The 20,908-nt window shown below is 42.4% G+C and overlaps 1 protein-coding gene across 1 annotated transcript in view; it reads left to right on the top strand.

Moving 5' to 3' along the window:
* Positions 1-20,908, top strand: part of LOC132822955 (peroxidasin-like) — a 192,290-nt gene that overhangs the window by 66,131 nt on the left and 105,251 nt on the right. The window contains exon 2 of the mRNA XM_060836399.1: positions 2,921-2,992. Coding sequence (XP_060692382.1) covers positions 2,921-2,992 — 72 coding nt within the window. The remainder of the gene's footprint in view (positions 1-2,920; positions 2,993-20,908) is intronic.

Here is a 20,908-nt window from a genome sequence, read left to right as displayed (position 1 = left end):
CAGCAAACACCTAACCAGAATTTAATAAGGATTTAGTGCCGCTTCCTTGCTTTTCTTAGCTGTGCTTTGGTAATAAGTCACGGATTCAAATGCTTTTTAACAACCTTCTCAATGTGCTCCGTCAGCTTCAAAGATTTCTGTATATACTCCTCCAGGTCTGTTTACGTATTTCCTTTAAGATTGTCCAAATATATTGTCCCGCATTCTTCCTAACAAAAATAATCACTTCACATTTCTCTGTGCTAAATGTTTTCTACCTTGTGTTTTACCTGTTGAACTAGTTTATATATCTAATGAAGTCTTTGCTATCCTCTTCATTACTGGTTACATTTGTGACTTGTCATTTGTCAACTTGAAGTTCTGTTCAGTACATCCAAGTCTATATCATTTAGCAAATACAGATAGTTCTTTAACGCAACGGTTGCATTCTTGTGCAACCCAGTGTTATAGAAAAATTGCTCTTTAGAAACAGTGCTTAAAGTGTTGGTGATGTAATCACATTACAGCCAATATACGTTCTAAAAGTTTGCGCTTTAAAAACAAGTCTCCCTCCCCATCAAATTTGTTATAGCAAATTTGTACTAACGAAGTGCACATTATAGCAGAATGACCTTTACTTATCAAGGGAATTTTATTCACCATAATCTTATCTATGCAATTTCAGCTATTATGGACTGGACCAGACCAGACTCCCTCAAAATATTTTTAGAAGGTAGCCTAGACCCTAACTTTTTCTTATTTTAAAGATAGATGTGAAGTATGTGTTCCAGGTCTGATGCAACTAGTCAAACTCCTTGACATTAAGCAAAATACAATTTATTTAAGCACTATAGTTAAGATACAAACAAAAGAGAGAGGAATTTAGAATAACTTAACTATTGGAAAACTTACTGAATAATAGATGCAGGGCCTATCACTAACTTCCAATATAGTAATATCCCATAAGCGCACACCTTGGCAAAAACGTAAATTCAGACACAGATTCTTATTTGCAGTTCTCCAGTCCAGCAGAAACAACATCGAGAGATTTTGGAGAAAGCAGTTAAGAATAATTTCCTGGAGCTGCGACTCCTGTGGGACCTCAAACAGCTTCTGACTGCTACAGCTTAAAAAAAACTAGAGCTTAGGCTGTGAGAACAGGCCACTGCCTTTCCATTGTTACAACTGCTTTTTAAAATAAACCCGGAGGCCTCCTAAGTTATTTACTTAGGCTGTTTTCAGTAGCTAGTTTGCCACCTCTGCATTTACAACCTCGATTTTTTAAAAAAAACTCAGAACAAAATAATCTTTTTAAAGTAAAATCATCACTAAGCACAGAAGTGAGTACAAGTAAACCAGCATCCACTGATCCCAGCGCCATTTTTAAAAAGGAATGAAGGACATAAGTCAACATTAGTGAGGAATTGGAGGAAGATGATGTGACTAATTATCTCCAAAGGGACAGCTAAAATAATGAAAGATAATTTAAACTTTGTCACAAAAATATTGGGACTTTATATTGGGCTATATCACTGTTGAGTAGGATGAATAATACTGAGTCCGTGGGAGAGAGTCTTTATATTGAGGTCCTCCACCATAGAAGGTAATTCGGGTAGATGATTGTGCTGAAGATGGAGGTTGCAATTCTGTCTGGATGCATGCATAGAATGTGGATTTAGCCTCCGAGAATGTGGATTACTCGTCGATACCAAACATGGTACATTACAGAAAAGTAGAAGAAAATGAGAAAAGGCATGAAAGTTTTGAGTTGGAGAGAAAAATGTTATTTTATCCCAGAGCAATGTTGAGGAACATGAATGTACACAGCTCATTATTCCATTTGCTATGCATAGCTAAATTATAAACCCATCTATTTTGAATACATTCATGCATCATCCATGTTGCCCGTAGTAGCTTTAGACACATGATGAGCCCAAATGACTTTTAGTGTTTCTCTTTTACGAATTTCTCCAGCCCATATTAGTGATTCATTTGGCGAACTTGAAAGAAAATCGATCTCTTCTGGAAAGATGAAATTGATTTCATAACAGCTTGTTAGGTAATATTGGTATTGAAATCACTATTATAGTGTATCGAGATTTTGATTGTAAAGCTGTTGACTGCTGTAATTGAATTGGGGACATATCTTGCCTCTAAGTCAGAGGATTTAGAGGTTGAAGTCCCATTTCAACACTTAAACACACAGATGAAGGCTGATGCTCTATTATTTCACTGAAGGGGTGCTGCTTTCTCAGACGTGTTGTCATTAAGGTAAATGAAATAACGATACTATTTTGAAGAAATGTGGAAGGCAATGGCCTAGTGATATTTGTTGTGGTCTATTAATCCAGAAACTCAGTTAATGTTCTGGGGACTTGGGTTCAAATTTGTCATGTCAGAGAGTGGAATTTTAATTCAACAAGAATCTGGAATTAAGGGTGTAATGATGACCATGAAATCATTGATTGTTGGGAAAACCAATCTGGTTTGCTCAAGTCCTTTTAAAGAAGGAAATTCCCATCCTTACCTAGTCTGTGGGTCAGACCCAGACCCACAGCAATATGGTTTACTCTTAACTGCCCCCTGGGCAATTATGAATGGCCAATAAATGCTGGCCCAGCCCACATCTCATGAGTGAATTTAAAAAAAATTTGCATGCAGGATTCTGGATTCATTCATCCAAGATTAATCTTTATTGTGAAAAGCTGAAGATTCTGAACAGATTCCTAAAAGTGCCACTTGTCATATCCTACTAATCATAGGACAGTTTTTGTCTTCACCCTCTGTCCTTTATCTTTCAACTAATTACTTGCTCCAATACCATGTGCTTTTCCATTTTTCTCAATGGCCAAAATGTGGCTAAATTTTCACAAATTAGACTTAAAAATACACTTCTTCATTCATTTAAAGTAAACAATGCATTGTTTTTCATTTATTGCAGGGATCTACGGTTCAATCGTATTAAAGAAATTCGTCCAGCTGCCTTCAAGCGACTGAGGAATCTGAACACTTTGTAAGTTCTTGTTTTCCACAACACACTTTATTCTCTCCATGTAGGATGACATTAGAGTTTGGGAACTTAAGTTGGCAATTAAACCATCCTGAGTGCTTTGTGTACTTGGGATTGGTTCCAAGATGAGCTCAATGCAAAATCATAATATGGCATTTAATGTCCTGGCAGAGTTTGGATTCTCTCCTGACTGGTGAGGGGGCACCATTTAGTTGCAGTTGTCCACATGACAGTGAGACTAGCAGCTTTGCAATGTTAATAGGATTGGAAATGCTGTTCCTTTTTGACAAGCTTTTCTTTAAACAACTAGTGAATTTGGTTTGAGTTATCAGGTTTCATGGATGCAGTAATTATTATCTCTGTGGCCTTTTCAAAGTTAATGTTATGCAAGTATCAACTGACCTAGAGAGAGTACCCAAATAGTACCATGTGAACAGTCACGGTTATCGTTCCTTGCTTTGACCTGTAGGGTTGAACGATTGTAATGATAGTTAGACATTCTTCTGCGATGAGTTGTTCCACAGTAGCTGCTTAGAAAACATTATCCTTGGCAATTCCGCAAAAAAATCCTTATTAAAGCACTTCTGTCCAAACAATGTTGCTGCTGTTTATCAAATCAAATGTTTGCATTTCCAATGGAATGGATGCCATCTTGCACTGACTGGGAGTTGGTTGAAGAAGTTTCCTGGAATAAAAGCAGCCAGCTTTTTTTTTTGTCACTTCTTTCTTCCTCACAATTGTGTGTAGTTTCTCTCAGACTGTTCAAACAATTGCACATTAATTTAGGTCCATCATTTAATTGTTATGGTGTGAGATGTCTCTTATTCTGCATTTCTTTTCATCCTGAGCTAGATAGCTGCTAGGAAACTTGGAATACTAGCCCACTATGTCTCCATACCTTGCGTCATTACCAGTGCCACATTCAGAGACTTTGATTTATACAATCCCTGCAGTGTGGAAGTAGGCCATTCAGCCCATCGAGTCCGCACCCACCTTCCAAAGTGCATCCCACCCAGACCCACTCCCCTCCTCCCCTATCCCTGTTAACCTACATTTCCCATGGCTAATCTACCTAGACACTTATAGGCCAATTCACCTAATCTGCATTTAGAGTTATAGTCATAGAGATTACAGCATGGAAACAGACCCTTCGGTCCAACTTGTCAATGCCAACAAGATATCCCAACCCAAACTAGTCCCCTCTGCCAGCATTAGGCCCATATCCCTCCAAACCTTTCCTATTCATATACCCATCCAAATGCCTTTTAAATGTTGCAATTGTACTAGTCTCCACCACTTTCTCTGGCAGCTCATTCCATACATGTAAAAAATGAGGTCTGCAGATGCTGGAGATCACAGCTGCAAATGTGTTGCTGATCAAAGCACAGCAGGCCAGGCAGCATCTCAGGAATAGAGAATTCGACATTTCGAGCATAAGCCCTTCATCAGGAATAAGAGAGAGTAGCCAAGCAGGCTAAGATAAAAGGTAGGGAGGAGGGACTAGGGGGAGGGGCGATGGAGGTGGGATAGGTGGAAGGAGGTCAAGGTGAGGGTGATAGGCCGGAGTGGGGTGGGGGCGGAGAGGTCAGGAAGAGGATTGCAGGTTAGGAGGGCGGTGCTGAGTTGAGGGAACCGACTGAGACAAGGTGGGGGGAGGGGAAATGAGGAAACTGGAGAAATCTGAATTCATACCTTGTGGTTGGATTCCATACATGTACCACCCTCTGCATGAAAACGTTGCCCCTTTAGGTCTCTTTTATATCTTTCCCCTCTCACCCTAAGCCTATTCCCTCTAGTTCTGGACTCCCCGACCCCAGGGAAGACTTTGTCTATTTATCCTATCCATGCCCCTCATAATTTTGTAGATACATGGAGAATGTGTCAACATTTGCCTGAGGGTGGAATTGAACCCAGGTTCCTTGATGCTGTGAGGCATCAGTACTAATCATTGAGCCACCATGCTGCCCCTTGGGGCAAGACAACTAATCCTGCAATCAAGACTCCATGGTAATACATGTTCTGCCATTAGTGTGTGATTAGCCATTTAGCCATCTAAAATGCCCATTTTTAATTCAATCCATTAATGTTAAACATTTTTGATACTTGTCAAACTTTAACAAAATGAAGGTGAACAGATGGACCTAATATACTAGAATGTTAAAAGCATTATTGAAATTTAAAAGGAAAGAGTAAATTTATGCATGTACGCTCTCAAAACAGAACCTCAGTTGTCAGAAAAAACATATCAGCAATTCATCATGTGGTAATCACCATGTAATTTTTGTTACAGGTCACGATTAATTTATTTTTTCCCCATCTAAAGAGCCTAATCCTGCTCTGTTTTGGATTGCAACTCTGTTGCAAGCCATTTAATTATCATGTCTTGATTCTTGCTTTTCACCCCTCAAACCCAGTGCAGCTGGACAACAGGGGAGAACAGTTGGAGGGTGATAGATGGTTAACTGTGACATAGGCTAGAATACTGAGAAAATAAGGAAGGATGGTGTACCACAGACACAGTCATGAACTTGTCACTTATGGTTTTTATTAGGACAAACATATTCAATAATCTTCTGAGTTTTTTTTTGTTATTAGTATTATTGAGGTCTCCAGTCTCTTTTGGTGTAGAATGGTTGCATATTGCTATGTTTTTAATTTGCTTCAGCTTTTATTTTGCTGGAAGAGAACCCAATGTTTTGATTTATGTTTACTTAACAGTTCAAATTCCTATTTCTAGTGTGCCAAACTCATCAGAAGCAGTAGGGTGTTGGTTCATTCACTCAAATTTCTCAACATCCTTTGTTTTGGCACACAGTGGGGCTCCAAAACAGAAGGGAATTACTGGTCTAAAAAGGAAATGGCCCAGCAGTATCTTTTATAAACTTTGATGAGTAAAACCTCGCTAACGCACACAGATTTTCTGTTTTCAAAGCTTTTATAATATAGACATTAATTTTACTTTTGGGTTAATTATGATAGTATAAGTGGTATGTCCAAGTCGGTAGTCAAATATTTTTTTGATAAAATGTACAAATAAGCGTAGGCCACTCAGCCCTTTTGAGTCTGCTCCACTATCCATCTGAATTAACGTCAACTTTACATTTCTCGATATGCTCAATAATCTTCTACCCGTTGGAAATTAAGAATCTATCTCTGCCTTAAGAATATCAAAAAGATTCTACATCTGCCTTTTGAGAAAGGGGATTCCAATGAGAGACAACCCTCTGAGGGGATTTTTCTTTTTCTTCTTCTCGCTCTTAAATGGGCGACCCCTTTTATTTTTAAACTATGACCTAGATTCTCCCACAAAAGGAAAAATCCTATCCACATCCACACAGTCAAGTCCCCTCAGGATCTTATGTTTCAATTAACTCACCTCTGACTATTCTAAACTCCGGCCAATACAGACCTGGCTTGTTGAGTCTTTCTCCATAAGGTCATCTGCTTATTCCAGGTACCAGCAAAGTTGCACTACTTTTTAATTTGCAGTCTTTTAACGGAAACTGGTCAAAGATGGATATTCTGTTGCTAGCGTGGGATGGTTTAAGATAGTTTTAGAACTTTTTTTTATTTAGGCTAGAATAGAGGATTAAAATGATGTCTATATCTGTGACCTAATCTCAATTCTGATGACAGCAAGCTTTGGCTTGGGTATTCAAGGTTAAAGAGTGTCCAAATTGTTTTACTGGGAAGAAGGGTTCTAACCTCTATAAAACCTTTCACAGCAACCATGGTATCTATGCTGAGGGTTAGTAGACTGTTGCTGTCCAAAGTTCCACAAACATCTTGGGAATGTCAGGTTTTGTAGACTGTTAGGATTTAATCCATTTATTTAGATTAGATTAGATTAGATTACTTACAGTGTGGAAACAGGCCATTCGGCCCAACAAGTCCACACCGACCCGCCGAAGCGCAACCCACCCATACCCCTACACATACCCCTTACCTTACACTACGGGCAATTTAGCATGGCCAATTCACCTGACCCGCACATCTTTGGACTGTGGGAGGAAACCGGAGCACCCAGAGTAAACCCACGCAGACACGGGGAGAATGTGCAAACTCCACACAGTCAGTCGCCCGAGGCGGGAATTGAACCCAGGTCCCTGGCGCTGTGAGGCAGCAGTGCTAACCACTAAACTAACATTTAGTTTCAAGATAACATGATGTTTTGGAGTGCAAAGGATTGACAACAGTATTTTTACCTGAATACAAAACCCTTGTGACTCATGTTGCCAACGTGATGAACTTTGAGTGGCCAGCCCATAGGGAGGTGATTTTCTTAAAAAAGCACTGAACCTCACAGACAGTGTCTGTCAATCTGGACCTTGTTGGCCCCTCCCTAATGGCATTGTGGGTCAACCCACAGAAATGGACTGTAGCAGTTCATACAGGCAGCTCACCACCATCTTCTCAAGGGCAACCAGGGACAGGCAATAAATGATGGCCAGCCAGTGACGCCCATATCCCACAGGTTAATTAAAAAATACCTGAGAGCAAGCTTGACCTGAGAATTCGACACAACAAATCTGTGGTTCACCATGCAAGAATGCAGGTGGGAGGCTGTATTCAGATTTACGTGTCTGCATTCAGAAATTAAACCGGATTGGAAGATTCAACTAGCTTTAGCCAGAGTGAGGAATGTTGGTGATTCTCTCATGTTGGTCATTTGGCCTAATATACTGCCAAGAAATGCTGTTGACTAGGTTGAGATAACTTGGCTGGTTTTGCATTGGGTCTCTGGCTGAGGGACCAAATCAATTAGATCCTGCTGCCAGCCTTCCAGCTGATTACTCCAAATGGAGCAACCTTCCTGAGCCAGATCTTACCAGCTGGCATTTCATCAAAGAATGGGAAACATGAGAAATTACTAACCAGTTCCTTGTGGTCCATGTCATCTATCAAATGACAGGCTTTGAGCTACCATGATGAGAGTGATCCCTTTTCAGAGCATGCCCCTCTATCACAGTACTTCAGCACATGGAGAGACACAAAAATGCAACTGAGGAGAATTCCCTCTGCAGACTAATCGCTGTAAACTCAATCAATTCAAAGGCTACCACCTGGTTTTGGGGATTTGCATTTGCCAGATAAATAAACCTGTGCTAGACTTAGCCTTGGGTAATAGAGGTGAGAGGTCAGTGTCTCAGCCATATGTCTCAGTGATAAGTTCCCTGATGTTTTTGAAAAATGTGGTTTTAAGGTTTCAATTTGTGTGTCGGATCTGCAAGAAAGCAGTTGTTGCTTATTGAGTAATGAAATAATAATATAGAGACCTCTGAAAGGTTACAATTATGGCTTTAACATTAGTTGATCTCAGTGGGATGTGATTTCACAACATGTTCTGAAAAAAAATGCTTCATGTGTTGAGGAATGTTTAACCATCATGTGCCATCTGCAAGAATTTTGTTTTTGTTTTGCTTTCCCATACTCTGCAACAATCCCATTCTGTTACTTCAAATCTGTCTAGCCCTGAGGTTTGTTGATGGCAAACTTGAGTTTTGGTTGTTTTTTATTGTCATACGTACCGAGGTACAGTGGAAAGCTTTGTTTATGAGCGGTATAAGCAAGGATGTACAGATCAAAACGACTTTAGACAGAGGCATCCAGGTTCAACTGCATGGGGTGTGTGCTAGGTGAGATCAGCATTAACAGGATACGCATTATTTGAAGCTAAAGAGTCTATTCATCAGTCTAATAATGGCTGGGAAGAAGCAGTTTCTGAAACTGCTGGTGCTTGTGTTCAGGCTTCTGGTATCTTCCTGATAGAAGAGGTTATAGGAAATCGTTACTGATCTTTTCTGTGGCAGTGAGCCAAGTAAATGGACTCCATGGATGGAAACAGCTGCAAATGTGTTGCTGGTCAAAGCACAGCAGGTTAGGCAGCATCTCAGGAATAGAGAATTCGACGTTTCGAGCATAAGCCCTTCATCAGGAATAGGAGAGAGAGAGCCAAGCAGGCTAAGATAAAAGGTAGGGAGGAGGGACTAGGGGGAGGGGCGATGGAGGTGGGATAGGTGGAAAGAGGTCAAGGTGAGGGTGATAGGCCGGAGTGGGGTGGGAGCGGAGAGGTCAGGAAGAGGATTGCAGGTTAGGAGGGCGGTGCTGAGTTGAGGGAACCGACTGAGACAAGGTGGGGGGAGGGGAAATGAGGAAACTGGAGAAATCTGAATTCATACCTTGTGGTTGGAGGGTTCCCAGGCGGAAGATGAGGCGCTCCTCCTCCAGCCGTCGTGTAGTTGTGTTCTGCCGGTGGAGGAGTCCAAGGACCTGCATGTCCTCGGTGGAGTGGGAGGGGGAGTTAAAGTGTTGAGCCACGGGGTGATTGGGTTGGTTGGTTCGGGCGGCCCGGAGGTGTTCTCTGAAGCATTCCGCAAGTAAGCGGCCTGTCTCCCCAATATAGAGGAGGCCACATCGGGTGCAGCAGATGCAATAGATGATGTCTGTGGAGGTACAGGTGAACTTGTGGCGGATATGGAAGGATCCCTTGGGGCCTTGGAGGGAAGTGAGTGTGGAGGTGTGGGCGCAAGTTTTACATTTCCTGCGGTTGCAGGGGAAGGTGCCGGGGGTGGAGGTTGGGTTGGTGGGGGGTGTGGATCTGACGAGGGAGTCACGAAGGGAGTGGTCCTTGCGGAATGCTGATAGGGGAGGGGAGGAAAATATATCCTTGGTGGTGGGGTCCGTTTGGAGGTGGCGGAAATGGCGGCGGATGATACGTTGTATGCGGAGGTTGGTGGGGTGGTAGGTGAGAACCAGTGGGGTTCTGTCTTGGTGGCGGTTGGAGGAGCGGGGCTCAAGGGCGGAGGAGCGGGAAGTGGAGGAGATGCGGTGGAGGGCATCATCGATCACGTCTGGCGGGAATCTGCGGTCCTTGAAGAAGGAGGCCATCTGGGCTGTGCGGTGTTGGAATTGGTCCTCCTGGGAGCAGATGCGGCGGAGACGAAGGAATTGGGAATATGGGATGGCGTTTTTACAGGGGGCAGGGTGGGAGGAGGTGTAGTCCAGGTAGCTGTGGGAGTCAGTCGGTTTATAATAGATGTCTGTGTTGAGTCGGTCGCCCGAGATAGAAATGGAAAGGTCTAGGAAGGGGAGGGAGGAGTCTGAGACGGTCCAGGTGAATTTCAGGTCGGGATGGAAGGTGTTAGTAAAGTTGATGAACTGTTCAACCTCCTCGTGGGAGCACGAGGCAGCGACGATACAGTCATCGATGTAGCGGAGGAAAAGGTGGGGGGTGGTGCCAGTGTAGTTGCGGAAGATGGACTGTTCCACATATCCTACGAAGAGGCAGGCATAACTGGGGCCCATGCGGGTGCCCATGGCAACTCCTTTAGTTTGGAGGAAGTGGGAGGATTGAGAAGAGAAGTTATTCAGGGTGAGGACCAGTTCAGTCAGTCGAAGGAGGGTGTCAGTGGAAGGGTACTGATTGGTGCGGCGGGAAAGGAAGAAGCGGAGGGCTTTGAGTCCTTCGTGATGGGGGATGGAGGTGTACAGGGACTGGATGTCCATAGTGAAAATAAGGCGTTGGGGACCGGGGAAGCGAAAAATCCTGGAGGAGGTGGAGGGCGTGGGTGGTGTCCCGAATGTAGGTGGGGAGTTCTTGGACTAAAGGGGACAGGACCGTGTCGAGGTATTGGGAGATGAGTTCGGTGGGGCAGGAGCAGGCTGAGACAATGGGTTGGCCGGGGCAGGCAGGTTTGTGGATTTTGGGCAGGAGGTAGAAACGGGCGGTGCGGGGTTGTGGGACTATGAGGTTGGAAGCGGTGGATGGGAGATCCCCTGAGGTGATGAGGTCCTGGATGGTCTGGGAGATGATGGTTTGGTGGTGGGAGGTGGGGTCGTGGTCAAGGGGGCGATAAGAGGAGGCGTCCGCGAGCTGGCGTTTGGCTTCAGCGGTGTACAGGTCAGTGCGCCAAACTACCACCGCGCCTCCCTTGTCTGCGGGTTTGATGGTGAGGTTGGGATTGGAGCGGAGGGAGTGGAGGGCTGCACGTTCTGAGGGTGAGAGGTTGGAGTGGGTGAGAGGGGTGGACTGGTTGAGTCGGTTGATGTCACGGCGGCAGTTGGCTATAAAGAGGTCGAGGGTGGGTAGGAGGCCAGTACGGGGTGTCCAGGTGGATGGGGTGTGTTGGAGGCGGGAGAAGGGGTCGTCAGAGGGTGGGCGGGAGTCTTGGTTGTGAAAGTAGGCACGGAGGCGAAGGCGGCCCATGGATGGAAAGTTGTCTTGTCCATCTGGACTGTGCACGCCACCTTCTGTAGTTTCTTATGGTCCTGGATAGAGTAGTTACCATAACATGTCGTTATACACCTGTACAGTACGCTCTCCATGATGTATCTGTAGAAGTTGGTGAGGGTGTTTATGGACATGCCAAATTTCCTGAGCCATCTGAGGAGGAAGAGGCGTTATTGTGCTGCCTTGACTGTCTCATCTACGTGGGACGTCCAGGACAGGTCCTCGGTTATCACCACTCCAAGGAACTTGACGCTTTCCACCCTCTCAACCTTTATTCTGTTGATGTAGATGGGGGTGCGTGTTCTTCTCCTTTCTTTCTGAAGTCAAGGTTTAGTTCCTTAGTTTTGCCAACGTTGAGAGAGTGGTCATTGTCATTGTTTAAGTGCAGAAGGACATTTTCCAGACATTTTTGGATGGAAGTTTGCTCGCTGAGCTAGAAGATTCATTGTCAGATGTTTCATCACCATACTAGGTAACATCATCAATAAGCCTTCGGATGAAGCACTGGTGGTTCCGTCCAATTTCTATTTGTGTTTAGATTTCCTGGGGGTGGTGATGTCATTTCCTATTCTATTTCTCGGGGTGCAAATGGGATCCAAGTCAATGTGTTTGTTGATAGAGTTCCGGTTGGAATGCCATGCTTTTAGGGATTCCCATGCATGTCTCTGTTTGGCTTGTCCTCGGATGGATGTGTTGGCCTAGTCGAAGTGGTGTCCTTCCTCATCTGCATATAAGAATCCTAGTGAGAGTGGGTTATGTTCTTTTTGTGGCTGGTTGATGTCCATGTATTCTGGTGGTTAGCTTTCTGCCTGTTTGTCCAGTAAAATGTTTGCTTCAGCTCTTGCAAGGTGTTTTGTAAATGACATTAGTTTTGCTTGTTATCTGTATAGGGTCCTTCAAGATCATTAGCTGCTGTTTAAGTGTATTGGTGGGCTTGTGGGCTACCATGATGCCAAGAGGTCGGAGTAGTCTGGCAGTCATTTCCAAGATGTCTTTGACATAGGGGAGAGTGGCTAAGAATCCTGATATTGGAGATCCCATGGTCATCCCACACCAAAGACTAAAACACTTTGTAGAAGACTCACATCACGCCATCCACTCCACTGGTATGTCCTGTTACTGACCAACATATCGGATGAATGCTTTAATTAAGCTGTGTCAAAGTAAAGCACTGACTCAAATGGTCAAATGTGATTTATAATTTTGACAGACAATAGGCCAGAATGTCAAAACTGTGACAGTGGGCTCATGTTTACTTTTGTTTTGTTAATTACTTTAATCATGTAATTAGCTTTTATATCTTAAGTTGGATAATGCTTCTACTAAAGTATGTTTCCTGTCAGTAAAAATAATTAACTGTTTATCTGAGGCAGAGATAAAGTGAGGGCTGTCGATGCTGGAAATCAGAGTTGAAAAGTGTGATTCTGGAAAAGCACAGCAGGTCAGGCAGCATCTGAGGAGCAGGAGAAGGGCACATGTCTGAAACGTCGATTCTACTGCTCCTCGGATGCTGCCTGACCTGCTGTACTTTTCCAGAGTCATATTTTTCGACTATGTGTTTATTTGAGGCAACTTGCTTATTAGAAAGCAGATCCAATTTTAAAAGAAATGTAAAATATAGATATGGTACATCAAATCTGGCATCCTCGATATCAAGGCTGTCATAGAACATAGAACAGTACAGCATAGGAACAGGCCCTTCAGCCCATTATGTTGTGTTGAACATGATGCCAATTTAAACCAATCCCTTCTGCCTGTCGATGATCCGTATTCCTCTGTTCCTTGCTTCTTCATGTGCTTATCTAAAAGCACCTCCACTACTATTCCAGATAGTATAATCCAGACACCTACCACATTCTGTGTATTAAAAAAGACTTGCCCTTCTCATCTCCTTGCAAACTCACCAACCACCCCACCCACCTTAAGTGCATGCCCTCTACTATTAGTCATTTCTTCCTTGCCATTATTAGACTGATGAACAAACTCTCTAACTTCAAGTAATATTGGTCTTCTTATTGTTGTTCTTGCCTTGCGCACATCCTGTGTCGTGTAATCATATTGCCTCATTCTGTCAGAGTATTTTTTTCACCCTATGATCTGTTTATCCTTGCTCACTATAATCTGCCTGTAATGCTTGCAAACAAAGCTTTTCACTGTACTTAAGTAGACATGACAATAAATTAAATCAATCAATCAATTTCAATTCTGGGAAAAAGATTGTGAAGATCAATCCTTTCTATGCCTCTCATAATTTTATAAACTTCTTTCAGGTCTTACTCTAGCCTCCACCGCTCCAGAGAAAATAATCCCAGTTTCTCCAGCCTCTCCCTTATTGCTCATACCCTCTAACCCAGGCAGCATCCTAGTAAACCTCTTCTGCACTCTCTACAAAGCCTCCAAATTCTTTCTGGAATGTAGCAACCAGAATTGAATGCAACACTCAAAGTGCAGCCTACTCAAAGTCTTATAGAGTTTTTTTTTTAGATTAGATTAGACTTAGTGTGGAAACAGGCCCTTCGGCCCAACAAGTCCACACCGACCCGCCGAAGCGCAACCCACCCATACCCTTACATTTACCCCTTACCTAACACTACGGGCAATTTAGCATGGCCAATTCACCTGACCCGCACATCTTTGTGACTGTGGGAGGAAACCGGAGCACCCGGAGGAAACCCACGCAGACACGGGGAGAATGTGCAAACTCCACACAGTCAGTCGCCTGAGTCGGGAATTGAACCCAGGTCTCTGGTGCTGTGAGGCAGCAGTGCTAACCACTGTGCCACCGTGCCGCCCGTTACATCATTTCCTGACTCTTCTACTCAATGTCCCAACTAGTAAAGGCCAGCATGCCATATGCTGCCTTTACCAACATATCTACTTGTCTGGCCGTTTCCAGGGAACTATGGACAAGGACCCCAAAACCCCTATACATTAATGCTACTAAGCATCCTGCCATTAACTGTGTGTCTATTTTGGATATTTCCAGAATTTGGCTTGGATGGTTCAGGGCATGGACAGTTCAGATGAAACAATGTAAGATGGAGAGGAATGTAAAGCTATTATTTAGCATGGAGCCACAACATGTAAATGCAAAACATGGCCAAATTGCTCAGTTCAGTTTTTCAATATGGCTCATTAAGGAAAATCTAATGCCCAGTTTTTGGACACTGCCAATTTTCAGTGAACTGGATTTGAGGTTCTGTACTTTTTGCTTTTCATACAGAATTAATTTTGAAAATTAGACTTGGTTCAAAATCTTGAAAACCATCCTCAGTCATTGGTTTTTAATTTCATTCATAACCATAGAAATTTTGTCCCCTGCTGGCCCTGCACTTCTTCCCCTTTACTATCGACATTAACATTTGGGGGCGTGCATGTCCCTCTTTAGTTAATCAGTGTTACATGTTCCCTGACTGATCTGACAATCCTGTAATTCTTTTTATACGACTAAGATGTCTTTCAGAAGATTTCCAATCGACTTCAAATGGAGCCCATTTGATCTGTAACCATCCATAATGCAGATCCCAGCCTGCCTTCACACATGGAATAACTGTGCATATGTTAATTTTCTGTTTCATATCATTGGGATTTTTTTTTAGATTAGATTAGATTACTTACAGTGTGGAAAGTCCACAACAAGTCCACACCGACCTGCCGAAGCGCAACCCACCCATACCCCTACATTTACCCCTTACCTAACACTACGGGCAATTTAGCATGGCCAATTCACCTGGCCCGCACATCTTTGGACTGTGGGAGGAAACCGGAGCACCTGGAGGAAACCCACGCAGACGGGGAGAATGTGCAAACTCCACACAGTCTGTCGCCTGAGTCGGGAATTGAACCCGGGTCTCGGGTACTGTGAGGCAGCAGTGCTAACCACTGTGCCACCATGCCACCCACAAGTTGCCTGCATTTGCTGACCAAAGTCGGTTGTACTCCAGGCCCACCATCCATACTACTGCAGTTATCCTTTCCACATAACTTTGGAATCTTATTGTTAATCCAGAAAACTGAATGCTGTTGCATGGAGTGGAGAACCAGGAGTGATCCTGCTGAAGGAATATATAAATAGATTACAAACCGGTGATGAATACCAGTGTGAATTGAAGTGAGAGGACAAAGAGTAACAAAAGAGGAACAGGAGAGCTTGTGGGGTAGGGCAGATAATGGCAAACTGTATGAATATCATGGGATGGCGGTTGCTGGGATCAAAAGGAATGCTGCTATAAATTGCTAATGCAATTGTCCACTTTGAAAATATTGGAAAATGTTTACTCCTTCAGTTGTGCAGGGACACCATCACCTGGGAGTCTCTCACAATTCAGCGTTAGGAAGAACTGTTCCATCATTAGTGGTCAAAATCCTGGAACTCCCTTCCTATAACGATACTGTGGATATGACTCTATTACGTTTACTGTCACAGTTTAAGAAGACAGCTCACCTTCACCTTCTTGAGCGTAATTTAGAGATGGGCAATGAAGGCTGACCTTGTATCGCATGGACAAATAAAGTATAAAATGCAGCATAGCTTTACGTGGGATCTGTGCCCAATTGTATGTTCTGTGCATCGATGTGCCATAGACTTATGGTTGTGATTGCTTTGAGTTGCTCACATTTTTCTGAATTTGTCAGTGAATTTTTATTGGTTTTGAGATTGTGATGCATACTGCTGCCATGAGGCACCCATAACTGAGTTGGTGGGAAATCGGTGCAAATCCACAAATGAAATCTGTGCCATGCTGTGTATTGATGCCACCTTCTCAGCAAACTGGTTCTACCAGTAAAAATTCCCCAAGTGTCTAACTGGTGGGTTTTCTAGGCATTTCCTTTCTATGTTTTATTGTCCTAAATCCAGCAAGCACTTCAAACCACCCTGTTTCCCCCACCCCACAAAAAAAAGTCTAAAATCCTGAAGATTCGAATATGGAAAAACCCATTTAAAATGACTGCAATACATTCACGAGAACAGGAGCAATTGTGCAATGGAACTAAAGCAACCTTTCACCACTTCCTGTCCATAGGTCACTATTGAAAGTGAAAGGCCTGGAGATGACACAAAACTCTGGTTTCTGTGTACTGCAGAATGTTTGACATGAAAAGTGACGTGTGTTGTAAATATAACCTAAAATGGCAGTTATAGTGAGGCACCTCATGTACAGAATTAGAAGAAACTAATGAATGTCATGAACTTTACACACTTGAAGTATATATTTTTGTGGGAAAAGGCATCTCTATAACTAATCTCTACACCTGTTTGACCTATTTTCTAAACAATCCTGTTTAGAGAAGTTATTACACACTTCAGGAACAGGTGGGATTGTTTCATGATTAGATATGATACAGAGCTGGGCTGAGGACTGGCAGATGGAATCCAACCCTGTCAAGTGTGAGGTTGTCCATTCTGGAAGGGCAAATAAGAATGTGGAATACAGGGTTAACGGGAGGGTTCATAGTAAGGTGGAGGAGCAGAGGAATCTTGGGGTCTATGTTCATAGCTCTTTGAAAGTTGCCACTCAGGTGGATAGAGCTTGTAAGAAGGCCTATGGTGTATTAGCGTTCATTAGCAGAGGGATTGAATTAAAGTGTCGTGAGGTGATGTTGCAGCTGTACAGGATCTTGATATGGCCACATTTGGAGTACTGTGTGCAGTTCTGGTCGCCTCACTTTAGGAAAGATGTGGAAGCTTTGGAGAGAGATCAGAGGAGAATAGGTCGTATGAGGATAGATTGAGAGTGCTAGGCCTTTTCTCATTGGAACGGCGAAGGATGAGGGGTGGCTTGATAGAAGTTTATAGGATGATCAGGGGAATAGATAGAGTAGACATCAGAGACTTTTTCCCCACGTACAACAGAGTGTCACAAGAGGACGTAAATTTAAGGTGAAGGATGGAAGGTATAGGGGGATGTCAGGGGTAGGCTCTTTACCCAGAGAGTGGTGGGGGCATGGAATAAGCTGCCTGTGGGAGTGGCAGAGTCAGAATCACTGGTGACCTTTAAGCAGCAATTGAATAGGTGCATGGATAGGTGCTTAAGCTAGGACAAATGTTCAGCACAATGTCGTGGGCCGAAGGGCCTGTTCTGTGCTGTATTGTTCTATGTTCTAAGAAATAAATCTAAAATCAACAAATTTTAATACAATAATCAAAACTCCTTTAATTCATAAAATAGTTGTGCAATGTCCATTGTCTCATTCTTCTGTGTTCAACTTCCAAGATTCAGATTCTGCAGTCGGTGTCCCCAACCTTTGTGAATAGATTGTGACAATTACAGGTAATTCTTAGGTGACATGTGTTCTGGCAGTGAGACTTGGCTATATCATCGCTGAAGAATTAGCAAACAATATTTTCGAGGGGACTTACCTCTGTTCGCCAAAGCATGATTCTAGCAAGTATCAGTTCGCTTGTTTCATTTTGCACATGCACCAGTGTCAGCGCTGAAGTGTCTGTGCAGAATTGCATGTGTATCAATGTCCACACTGAAGTCTCCACGTCGTTCTGCCCATGCTCAATTTCAGCGTTGGTCTTTATGCTGTACTGTTCCTGCACCAATGTCAGCTGCCAACTGAGCAGCTTTCTGAGAGGTACTGTACAGAGAGCAGCTTTCTTACATTTTATTAAATGTACTGTGTTAAATTTACTTTTGTTTCATTAATAAATATGATCTCAAATTTTTCACTCAGGCTGTGCTATACTTTGTGTTCAACTTCTGGGTGATTTTTGGGAGATTGAGAGTGATATTTTTTGCTTGTCTGTCCCAACTCCACTTTTTCCATAGGCCCCATTATTTATATTAAGCAATTTTCTATTAAGTGAGGATGTGCTAGAACGCAACTGTGGCGTTATTGGAGAACTCCCTGTACCGTATTACTTTCACATTCAAATGAAGATACCCACGTAACAATAAAAGAAAAATATTGTTAACTCTGGAAGTCTGCAACAAAAAGAGAGTGTTGGAAATGCTTAGCACAGCCAGCAGCATCTGTGGAGAGAGCAAGTTATTTTTCAGGTCAAGAATCCGTTTCTTCCAGAACTTTAGGAAGATAGAAATGGACTAAGTTTTGTGCAGATGGAGAGGGGGAGACAAGATAGTCAAAAGCAAAGTAATGCAGCTGCTTGAAAGCTGAAATTTAGGAAAAGTCCTGGAAGTACTCAGCAGATCAGGTAGTGTCTGTGGAGTGAACCAAAGTAAACGTCCCAGGTGAATGATCTTGCATTAGAATGGTGAACGTTCTGGAATGACAAGGCCTCCGATCACAAGCATTCAGAATTTCTAGAAAGGAGAAAATATTTAAAGAATAACTTGTTTCTTGGTAAATGCTACAACTTTCAGTTTAAGTTGAGCTGTTATTCTTTCTCAAAGGCACACTGTAAATTGTAGAGCTCACGCGAGTCTCGGGTTATTTACACCAGTAACCGATGACTTGATTTTTAAATAGGTGTGTCTCTGAGTGAAAGTATCTGAATCAGCAAATGTTTCACCCCCATACAGAGTTGTTCTGTTGCTTGAGAGGAAATTTCTGCTGGAATTGATGGAGGAAGAAAATATAAAGGTTCCCTTATATGCTTTCATTTTAATTAGCTGTCATTCATAATTTGATACTTTAAATCAAGTAAAATCTTGAATACTTAAAATATTTGTTTAGTTACTAATTTTATTTGGCATTAATGATGAAATCAAATCTTTCACTTATAGAAGGACATAAAAAAAGCAAGAAGATGTCATTTAACCTGGAAGTTTGAAAAATTTAAACATCCCCATAATTTGACCATTTTTGAGATTTTTTTTAAACATTCTAAATCAGGAAAAAGACTCACATTATACTTTGATTTTGAACTTTTTTGGCTTTGGACCCTAACAAAACCAAAGTTGACTTTTATATGAAGTAGATTTTTAAACTATCTACACACTTTTAATGTAAGAATCATGGGTTGACCCGATATGAGCTGATGTCCTTGGGTCTTTACAGTGATAAGAAAGTTGAGTGGTTTGGGGCTGTACTTAATGGTAGAGTTTAGAAGGACGGCAGGGTATCTCATTGAAACTTGCAGAATACTGAGAGATCTGGATAGAGTGAACACTGAGAAGATGTTTCCAAAAGTAGGAGAGACTTGGACCTGACGGCACAGCTTCCAAGTGAAGGGATGACACTCTGAAACGGAGATGAGGGATTTCTTCAGCCAGGGGATGGTTAATGTGTGGGACTCATTGCCTCAGAAGGCTATGGAGACGAAGTCATTGAGTGTCTTTAAAACAGAGATGAGTTCTAGATTATTAAGGTGATTAAGGGTTGTGGGAGAAGGCAGGAAAATCGGGTTGAGAAACATATCAGCCATGAAGGCAGAGCAAACTCAATGGGCCAAAAGGCCGAATTCTATTCCTTTTATGGATGACAAGAAAATGAAACCATTGTAGGTATGGTAGTTTACTGTCAATAAACGTTCCCTCTAAGCTGCACAGTCACACAGCTGCTCCAAAGTTCTGCACTGATTCATGGACTTGTGGTTTTTGATATTGATGCCACAAGTGGACCTTGGAAGCCCATGTACCAAAAAAAAACAAGGAACAATGCTGGCAATATGAATGAACAAGCCCAGACAAATGCTGTGGACACTGAAATTTAAATCACAATGCAACTCCAAAGTACATTTAAATGCAATCAATTAATAAACCTGGAATAAAAAGTTAGTCTCAGTAATGATAATTATCTAGTTGAACTCTAAATTAGACAGCCCTTCTTTACTCAGTCTATGATTTGTATTTGTGTCTGTGAACTTCAGCTGTGTGTGAGACAAAGTCAGGGTGCATTTTGTAATTTTCCTTCAATTGCTTTCAGTCTAATAAAGCAACCTCTTTCATTGTTTAACTGCATAAAACTTTTCCAATTGCTTCTTTTCTTGCTATTTTCAAGATTTAAGAAAAAAGCCTAAAGGTGAAAAGAGGAGAGCAATTTGATCCCTCCTCACTTGATTAGTAACAAGGTGAATGATTGTACTGAGAACACCATCTGATGCTTGTGGTGCAGTGGTAGTGTCCCTATCTCTGAGCCAGGAGACCAGTGTTCAAGATCCACTTGGATCAGAAGTGTGTAGTAATATCCCTGAACAGGCTGATCAGAAATTATCTATATGCTGAATTTTAGAAGTTCTGTATTTACTGACTTTGCCACTTGGAGTCCTGGCTACAAAACACACTTTAATTTGATACTGTCTTGCAGTGTATATTCAAACCATATGTACTGCATTAGCAAGGAAGCCACTTATCATTTTAATCAATTTCTGAATACAGTATTGAGTTTTAAGAGAACGGCTGAATTGTTTATATGGGTTGAGAAAAATTTACTGAACTGAATCAATCAAATTAGTTTAGATAGATATAATGAGTGTTGGAACCAGACGTTATGGAGAAGATGATAAAATAGACATTAAGTTGATGGGATGGAATATTGTTTTATGGTTTTAGAATTCAGGTTAGTTTTGGATAGCAAAATTATTCCGGGAGAAGTTGGCTCAGTGGTTAGCACTGCTGCCTCTCAGCACCAGGGACCCAGGTATGATTCCAGCCTTGAGCAACTGTGTGGAGTTTGCACATCCTCCCTGTGTTTGTCTGGATTTCCACGAGGTGCTCTGGTTTCTTTCCACAGTCCAATGATGTGCGGGTTAGGTGAATTGGCCATGCTAAATTGCCCAT

This window comes from Hemiscyllium ocellatum, chromosome 15 (genome assembly GCF_020745735.1).
Source record: "Hemiscyllium ocellatum isolate sHemOce1 chromosome 15, sHemOce1.pat.X.cur, whole genome shotgun sequence".
NCBI lineage: Eukaryota > Metazoa > Chordata > Chondrichthyes > Orectolobiformes > Hemiscylliidae > Hemiscyllium > Hemiscyllium ocellatum.
The sequence above is the reverse complement of the archived record's forward strand: the minus strand, read 5'-3'. Positions and strand labels throughout refer to the sequence as shown.